General features: G+C 32.5%; 1 protein-coding gene across 1 annotated transcript; it reads left to right on the forward strand.

The window, feature by feature from the left end:
* The first annotated feature begins 1,162 nt into the window (after nt 1-1,162).
* LOC7489150 (probable WRKY transcription factor 40) lies at nt 1,163-3,307 on the forward strand. The gene is made up of 5 exons (XM_002308668.3): nt 1,163-1,550; nt 1,679-1,741; nt 1,848-2,189; nt 2,313-2,429; nt 2,523-3,307. The coding sequence occupies exons 1-5, from the start codon at nt 1,473-1,475 to the stop codon at nt 2,883-2,885; spliced, it is 963 nt and encodes a 320-aa protein (XP_002308704.1). The 5' UTR covers nt 1,163-1,472; the 3' UTR covers nt 2,886-3,307.
* Nucleotides 3,308-9,980: the final 6,673 nt, after the last annotated feature.

Raw genomic sequence — 9,980 nt, forward strand, 5'->3', positions numbered from 1 at the left:
CGTCGAGGTTGCCATTGCTAGAAGAAGAAGAACTTTCTGCGGGTAAATTCTAAAAGAGTGCCAGACTGGGAATCTGCCCCAATAAAAGCAAACAAAAAGTCTTCGAAATTAGTTGCAAGTTGGCACATCAAACATTTCAAACCCGCGTCCGCTTAACTTCTGCTTTTTGAGTCCAAACATAAACAAGACCCAAGAACAGAAATGAACATTATCTTGCACTCTAATGGCTCTCCTTAAGGTAATTTCAAATTAGTTTAAGCACATTATAATTTTCCATTTTAATGGTTTACTTGGTTACAGGTTCCTATTGATCAGGGGCTTGGCACGAGCTAGGTCAATAAAAAAAACCTTGTTTTTTTAAAAGTTATATCATTTTAAATTTTTTAAAAAAATTAATAACTTGATCGAGATCAATTCATTTAGGTTGACCAAAAACTCCACTTTTAAAATAAAAAAGTAATATACTTTTTGGTTGCCTAAAAAGCTTTTATATATATATATATATATATATATATATATATATATATATATATATATATATATATATATATATAGTTTGAAGGGATTAATAATAAACAATCACGAGAAACTAATGATAGCACACTAAGATTTAAGCAACTGGTTTCTAAAAACTAACGGCGAAGGCATTATGCATATTTATATTTTAAGGACTTGTTTTTTTCCAAAATTAATATTTTAAGAATATTGTATAGTTGGAATCGAGACATCATCAACTCTCAATCATCCCATTGGACAGGTGCCAATTGGTCTTGTAATTATCACTTCGCATCATCTCTTAGTTCTTGTATTATTATAGAGTGAACTTGGGATCAACTCAAGACTTTCTTTTTTAATGTCACGACAAGAGAAAACCATTTCCTTTAAGTATTCATTGCCATTAACTTGTTAGGAAATGAAAGAACATGGAAGGTTAGCGACACGGGGCTCGAAGTCTACGAGATAATTCACTGGTCAACACACCATGAAGCTTCTTGATCTTGTTTAAAAATTTCTAATTAACCTTAATAATTCAATCCATTACTGGAGCCATAGTCCTTGACCTTGACATGCTCCATAAGAATTTGAAAATATTTATTCAACTTGTAAGGACGTGAACCATGACTTTCTTGTGCTCTTTCCCTTTTTTCTTTTCTTTTTTTTTTTCTCTTTATTTTATATAGATGAATGTGGACACCTTAAGATTCTTATAATTCCAACTTGATGTCGACTCCTTGTTATTTCCTGGGGCTTTCCTTACAAACCAAGCGCCATTGTTGATTGACAGGCTAATCTTTTTTTCTATAAATACTGAAGCATTCTTGTGTGTTTCTCCCATTCACTTGACCAACTTCAGACCATAGTGATAATCTCTTGCTAGGTACCTGATTATTATTTGTCTCGAATCTTCTTCTTTTTTTCCTGTGTTAAGTTTATAGGTAGCTTCTTCAAGAAAGAGATTTAGGAACTCATCAATGGATTCATCATGGGTGAACACTTCTCTTGATCTCAACATCAATCCCTTCAAGCATGTCAATGAAACTCAAGCTCAAGTAAGTTCTTCTTCTTCTTCATTTCGGATATCCTCGCATCAGCTTTCGGTTCTTCGATCTTTCCCTTTTCTTTTCTTGGTTTCTAGAATTCTCAAACTAAAAGAATTTTTTACTTTCTTTTGAATCAGGAGAGCAAAGAGTTTGAGGGATATTCAACTAGGGTTGAACAGAAATTACAAGTTAAAAAAGAGGTCAGTTTCTATTATTTTATATCCTGTGAAGGGTGATGATCAGCTATTTATTGTCTGGTCTTGTCTTCTCCAAGTATTGAATCAGAAACTTGATGATTGTTCACAGGCTGGTGTTAGTGCTCTTGTTGAAGAGTTAAATAGGGTGAATAGTGAGAACCAGAAGTTAACAGAAGTGCTTGGTGTTGTATGCGAAAAATACCTGACTTTGCAAAAACATTTAGCTGATTTGACGAGCAAGAATTCAGAAAAAGAACTCATGACTACACCAGTAATATCAATGAAGAGAAAGGCAGAGAGTGAAGATTATAGCAACTTGATTAATGCAATTAATGGAGGAAACACAGAAAGTAGTTCTAGTGATGAAGACTCAAGTAAAAGGCCACAGGAGAATCTGAAGACAAAGATTTCAAGGGCTTATTTTCCGACTAATGCATCCGATACAAGCTTGGTAAGTTCCTTGATTAACATTTTAATTACTTGCTTGTGATGTGATTGATTATGCATAAAATTTTGTTAGTAATGGTTAATTAGCCTTCTTTCTAATATGAATAAACTTGTTTTGTGTTCTTAGGTTGTGAGGGATGGCTATCAATGGAGAAAATATGGTCAAAAGGTTACCAGAGACAATCCTTCTCCTAGGGCGTACTTTAAGTGCTCATTTGCGCCAAGTTGCCCTGTCAAGAAGAAGGTAATTAAAATCACCCCAGTTCTTATGATTATTGCTTATGATTAGAGGGATATTTCAGATTTCTTATGAGAGATTTTACTTGGTTTTATTTAGGTCCAAAAAAGTGCTGAAAACCCTTCAATTTTGGTAGCAACTTATGAAGGAGAGCACAACCATGCTAGCCATTCTCAACCTGAACTATCATTAGGTTCAAGCCAAAGTTCTAGTTTTGGTCCAGTTCCCAGTCCATCATCCATCAGAACTTCAGTTCCCACTGTGACCCTTGATTTGATCCAAAGTGGAATGCACGTTGACAGTGCTAAAAAGACTGTTCAAGAAAACCTTCAAGTGCCAGAAGTTCAGAAAGTTTTGGTCCAACAAATGGCTTCTTCTTTGACAAGGGATCCAAATTTTACAGCTGCACTGGCAGCTGCTATCTCTGGGAGATTCAACCAGACTCGGATTGAGAAATTGTGAGGTTGAAAACACTAGTACTATTGTAGAGAATTTAGAGTTTTATAGACACTTTGCATTTTTATATGTAATTTGGAGAGCATTGAGTTACGTATATATATAATATAAGTTTGAAAAAAAAACTAGATCTAGCCGGCCCAGCCGAGTCATTGGCTCAGCTCAGTGACCAAGTCATCAATCACGAGTACACATGAATTAATTCACGTTTTACACGGTGAGGAGGTAATTAAAATGGCAAAACATGAAAAAGAGAAGAACTTACTTGGTGAGCTCCTGCTGGAGACGAAGACACGAGGTGGTGGTCTCTAGCTAATCGGGTGGCGCTTCTGCGATGGCCCTCCTCTTTTTCTCTCTCTTTCTTTCTTATGTGTGTTGTTATTTCTTTTGTTCTTTTTTCTCTCTCTATATCACCCTTTCTGGCCCAATCTAGTTTTTTTTATCTCTATGTTTTTTTTTTCTTTGGTTGGTTGGATCAACAACCTGCTATGAGGGAAAGCCGAAGTTCCATTGCTGGAGTTCTAAAGGAAAGCCAAAAATGCCTTTGGTTCCCCCCCCCTCTCTCTATGTTTTTTGTTCGTCATCCTCTGTATCCCGCGGTCCCCCTTGGTTAGTGGCCTTTCTCTGGCTTTTATAGGGCGAGAGAATGCCCTGGCTGTTCTTCTTATCTTCCCAGGATAATGATCCTGGGAATGGGGATAAGCATGGCTTGTTCATCCGTGTTTGAGGAAAACAAGGGACCAACAGTCCTGCCATTGCAGGATTGTTGGTGACAACCCATCCTGGTGTTTGGAGAAGCATCGTGTGGGTGAGGGATACTGAGGCAGCTAGTAGGTTTAGTAGGGGATGAATTTGATCCACGATTTGGATCAGATTTGGTGCAGTTTTTTTTTGTTGAATCGGTCTTTCCTAAGATGAGGAAGAAATGGATGAACAGTGGATTTAGAAACAGTATCGTTTTCTCGACTAAAATGGTTATCTTTCATTTCCACCTTGAAGTCTATCATTTAGCAATTGGACCCTTATTCATGGAATCTTCTTTATTTTTAGGCCATATTTATTTGTTTGAAAGTAGTTTTCTTTTGCAAAATAATTTCTTTGAAAAGTAAATTATTTTATGATATTTGGTAGTGTCATAAAAAATAAGTTGAAAAACACTTTGCAGTGTTTGACTATGTCTTGAAAATAACTTATTAATATTTTATTTTATTTTAAGTTTGTTAAAAGAATGAGAAACATATCTTAGAAATTAAAAGGTTGAATAAGAATGAAATTGAAAAAATATATAAAAAATAAATAATAATCAAAATAATGAAGACCAAATCTGACAGATAAAAGAGTTAACAGATGATGAAATTAAAAAAATAATAATTACAATTTCATAAATTATTTCAAATAAAATAAATAGCAATCAAAAGAATAAGAACCAAATATGATAGATAAAAAATTTCGATTAAAAAAAGGATAAGAGAAAAACAAATAGCAATTAAAAAAACGAGGACCAAAGTTGAAAAAAAAAATCAAATTCTAAGGGATCAAATTGAAAAAAAAAAGATTCAAAATAAAATATATAGCAATCAAAAGTTTGAGGATCAAATTTGATATAACCAACAAAAGCAATAGGGTTGTAAAGAGGATGTTCTTCTTCCATTTGCAAAAAGTATCGTGTCATTTGAAGGTTTAGAACTCCACAACGAGCTCTCAAAAGGTGCCGAACTGACACCCAAAATTACAAAGGAAGGAGATGAACAGTGGGTGAACGACGCGTCATCTAGGTTAAACCCCTAGAAATTAGGATTTTTAATTTGGGATCTGATTAGATTTCATTAATCCATATTCTTTCAATTGTTTTTAATTGAACCCACTATTACATCTCAAACTCTTAATTTCATGCAATTTCATCTCTACCAAACTCAATCATCAACCTCAAAGTTTAGCGTCATTTTCATTTTGGTCCTTGGTTTCTAATATGTGCATTTAGACCCTTAATTGACCATCAAGCTCTTAATTTTTTTCAATTTAGCCCCTGATTTGGTCAATTTCAACCCTTGAAGTCTCTCGCCTTTTATGATTTGATCCTTGGTTTTGAATTTCTTCAATCAAACCTCCAATTGGCTATTTTCTTATAATTAAGCTTTTGATTTGACCAATTAAACTTTTCAAAGTCCAACTCTAGTCCCCAAGCTTTAATTTCTTCCAATTAAGACCCAAATTGACTCCAAGAAATTGATTTCCCTCATTAAGTCTTTGATCATCCAGATTTGTTTTTCTTTACCCCAAATAAAAAAAATCACTTAATGGGTCTTTTATCAATCAGAATTGGGTCGTCAATTTTGCCAATCTTGAAAATTCTAGTCCTCCAACTTGTCCACATGTCATTTTGGTCCTTCACCACCGATTTTGAAAATCTTTTAGGCTTTCTTCATGTGTATCCTCTTGTAATTTGGAATTTTTATTTTATTTTTTATGAGGTCAAAAATGGATAACAACAAAAACTATAAACAAATTTTAATAAATTAACTTGAAACATAGATGGGTGGGTTTGCTTGCTTGGTGGTGAAGCTTGACCAGAAATGAAACCAAGAGAGGAAAGATTACGCTATTGGAGAGATGTTGCATTAACATCAGCAAGTTGTGGTGGTCGGATTTATAAGGGGTGGCAATCTGTTTTTTTTTTTTTTTTAAAGAAAGAGGAGACGTTTGTTGTGTTTTCAAATGAAAGAAGAGATGAAATGAGAAGATGAGATGATTGTCGGGCTTTAATTTCTTTTAAAAATATCAATGAGATTTTTGTTAGCAATTTGGCACGTCAACAATATCAATAGAATTGTTGATAAAATTGTTTTTATTCCATTACTTTTTCCATCTAGAATTACTGGATGAAATTTGTTGTCATAAATTTCATCCATAAACCATGATAGAATATTCTTCATTTACATTTTCATTGTTTTTTTCCCTTCAATTCTCTAGTAGTGGTTGAGATTAATCACCAAACATCAAATGGTTAGTTAATTTGTGACATGCACATTTTGATCACTTATAATATATAGTAGCAACTAACATCAATCAGGCTAATAAACTTGTGCTTGCTCTTCTATAATTATTTATTATCTGAAGTTTAAATCTAATATGATTAAAACAATTAAAGGAAAATATCGGTGTTTAACGCAATGAAGATTAAAAGATCTAGAGTCACTAAGCTACTAATGTGTAAAGATGTAGGGGTTGTGGCCCTAAAGAAAGCTTAATCTATTTCTTTGAATTTAAGAGCCATAATTTAACTAATATAATGTCATGTATTTTAAATAGTGTTTGGTTAACATTATTATCTTGAGATAAAAAAAAATACATGGATAGAAGAGGCTAGGAGACTACTCTCCTATTCTTTTTATTTTTAAAAGAAAAAAATTTATCGTAAAACTATTATAAAAAAATTATTTTATATTTTCGTTGTTTTTGTTCCTTCAATCAAACATATGAATGTCTTTTATATCATGTAATATTGATAAAATGCAATTTAAATAGGAGTAATTAATTTCCAAAAACAGGATAATATCTTAACAAAATGTTCATTGACATTGTTGTGCTATTATTGCTCCGTGGATTGAGTTAGGATTGATGAAAGGTGCTCTCTTCCTTTCCAAGTTCCATTTTAGTCATATAGTGATTAACAGCAATATTCAGACATCATCGTGCAGCCAGTGCAGGCTTAACTGAGTTGCCCTTTTTACGACTTAGGAAGGATCCTAATTCAAATTTATCTGCTTCTCGTTCAGGCTATCAAAATGCTGCCAAAAGATTAGCACGTTGACCAGTTGGCTTCGATGACGATTCATCATGGGAGTTAGAATTATGTGTTTGGTAATACTTAATTTATAGTTATTAAATTGATTTGAAAATTAATTCAGGCTAAGTTTTATTTTGAATTGTTTTTATTGACTTCACCAAACTCGGATGATTCAACAAGTTAATTTACAACCTTAGTTGACTTAATTGACTTGATATGACTCATTTTAAATCCAACTAAATCAAAACTAAGAAACTTTTTATTTAAAAAAAATTAAAAATCATTCCAAACAAAAAAGATAAATCTAAGTTAACTCCAGCACTAAACCAGATCAAATTTGGAGCCCATCTTAAGAACTATTAACATTCCCGTATTAAAATTATATATATATATTCCGAATCATCTTGCATCCAAATATGTTTTGAAAGACTTCCTAAATCTAGAAAGTCTAGTACTAAGTGGGTAGGACCAGTAGACTGACTGGCTAGTGCTGAGATACACCGCCTGCCACGGCAAAAAACAGAAGCAAGTGACAAAATCCTAGGGTCGTTCTTGAGCCGTAGCATAAGTATTATGCTTCAAAAAAGACAAAAAGAAAGAAGCAAGCAATGACGAGGTGGCCGACTAGTGGAACATATTGCTTTCCATGACTGTAGCCATGACATCTTGCCCCCATTAAGACTCTATCACATACGCGTATAAGCTGTATATTATTGACCACAGAATTGTGGGCACCCATGATTGTTTCAGCTCATCAAACTTTGCCTACTTTGCTCGCATTTTTCATGAGATGATGTTTGCCAATGGATGCGTTAGTTTTGGCCCGTAATTATGATAGTTTTTATGGTTGCGGTTTAAAAAAACTCGGGTCGAGAAAGTTTTTTTACATGATAAAAACTAACAATCTAGGTAATATATATGATGGTGAGATTTTTTGAAATTTATGAATAATTAATGAAAGGTAATCCATCCTCACTCAATGAAGTGCTTGGAAAATGATATTCCTTGACCATTGAACCAAGCCTTTCAAGAGAGAATTACAAGTACATTGCTCTTAAAAGATACTTCCAAGCTAACTTTTCCTTCAATCTAGACTTTTTTTTTTTTTTTTAAGAACACGTCTTTCAAATTAATGTGATGCATTCAGAAAAATAAATTTCTTTAAATATCGGCTTCAAAGTTCAAACCTATGAAGTCAAGAAAGGAAGCTAAAAGAATTTTTAGCTAGAACATTTCTCCAAGTTATAGATCACAACTGGCATGGACTATAGACTCTACGCGCGGGCCACCTTACTATAAGCTCATTAATAATACACAATAAATACACAAATATATTCCTCAAGATGATTCCTAAGAACTCATACTCACCAGGCATTAATTTTTGGGTTCTAAAAATTGCTTGTTATTTAATTTAAAAGTAATTATCTTCAGAAATTATTATATTAATTTTTTTCTAATGAAATGAAGAGAATAAAACTATAATAGAAAATATATCATGTTTGAATTTGAATCAACAAGGCACCACCGGGTATTCTTGCATAATGAAATTATATTTGACGAGCAAAGTCATTTGAGTCTCTGGACTATGGATAACTTCGACCCTTCGACGCCTCCTCATGAAGAAAAAAAAGGTTGAATTCATCCGAGAAATGTATCTTACTGAGTCATATATGGTTATTAAATTCAGTCTGACTTGACAGATTGATATAGAATATAAATGATTCTAGAGTTTAATTTAAATTAAATTTTAAGTTAAATAAATAATAATACTAATTTTGTAAAACTCGAAGCTTTTAGGAATCCATTTGACCCAACTAAATCCAATTATATCAGCTTAAAAGATTTCTTGAAGAACAAAACAATATTATTTTAATAAAAATAATTAACCTGATTAACCTTACGATCGACGGGTTACCATTCATAGATGTCTTGCAGAGCATTGTTGCAGGTGGAGATGTTAAAAACGAGAGGCAGGCTGAATGATGATTCATAGTTGTAGATGGGGATGATTTCGTGCATGGATTGGGCTTCTATAATTGACAGCAAGTGCTTGACTTCAAAGTAACATTATTGACTCTGACAGAATAAAAGAAAGACTTATGGCTGCCTTACGCCCACCAGTGCTCGTGGCCTTGTTTTTGTCTCTAAGTATCTTTCCAGATTCTTATCCAATCCCCGCCAATGAGCCTCACCGCATCTCCTTATGGATTGCTCAGCAGTGTATCAGTAATTCTTCTATAAAAGAGTGTTTTTGTTTAAAAATATTTTTAATTTTAACATGTAACATGTAAAAACGATTTAAAAATATTAAAAAAATTAATTTGAAATTAAAAAAATTAATTTTTTTCAAAAACATTTTTCAAACACAAAAACAAACAAACTATATGTATATTTAAATTTGGTGAATAATTTTGGGTTATAAAATTAGGTTTTTTTTCTTAAAAATAAAAAGTTTAAACACGTTATATTATTTTTTTTTAATTGTTGGTGTTCAGACCAACTTACGCGCACCTCGACTAATCCCCTGAAACCCTGAAGTTAACAATTAGGTAAGCCTTGAATGGCCATGAGATTTATGGCACTCAAACTAGTGATCTCTAAGAAGCAAATCCAGGATCTGACCAGTTAAGTTATACCCCTTAAGATTAACATGTTATACTCTAACATACAGGGAGGCTGCCCTGCAAAATATATATATATATATATTATGTCCCTAATAAAAGGATTAATTTTACATTTGAGCTAAAATTAGTAAAATTTAAGTTTTGGCCCTCATGAAAAAAAAGTTGTAGTCTTAGTCCCTGCTTACATATGTCTGTATATACATCCAAATATATGAATTATGCTATATTTTAATAGCGTGAAATTCTTAGACTAAATCAACTCCGATCCATGGATAAAAGATATTAAACCTAGAGTTTATAGAATCCTAGGTTTCCTAATGCAACAAATAAGAAATACCACTGAGTTTTTTAATGTTATCTTCTCTTCACAATTCTTATTTGTAAAATAAATAAAAAGCAAATAATTAATCTTTTTTTTTTTCATTTCTACTCTCTATTAATATTTGTATTCTATTGCTAATAAAAAAATATAGTTTCATAATTATTTTATTTTATAATAATAGTCAAATTTCTTTTTTTGGCAAGAAAAAAAACTTCAAAACCTATAAATTGACTACAACTGTCATAACTCATCTAGTTTATATTTACATGGAATATACGATAATCCAAGCTCCAATACAATATGAAGTCATAATAACCCAACGTGAATCCGTGTGACTCTACTCTTTAAGTCTAGTATAATCTTTTAAA

This window comes from Populus trichocarpa, chromosome 6, assembly GCF_000002775.5.
Source record: "Populus trichocarpa isolate Nisqually-1 chromosome 6, P.trichocarpa_v4.1, whole genome shotgun sequence".
In the NCBI taxonomy this organism is placed as follows: domain Eukaryota; kingdom Viridiplantae; phylum Streptophyta; class Magnoliopsida; order Malpighiales; family Salicaceae; genus Populus; species Populus trichocarpa.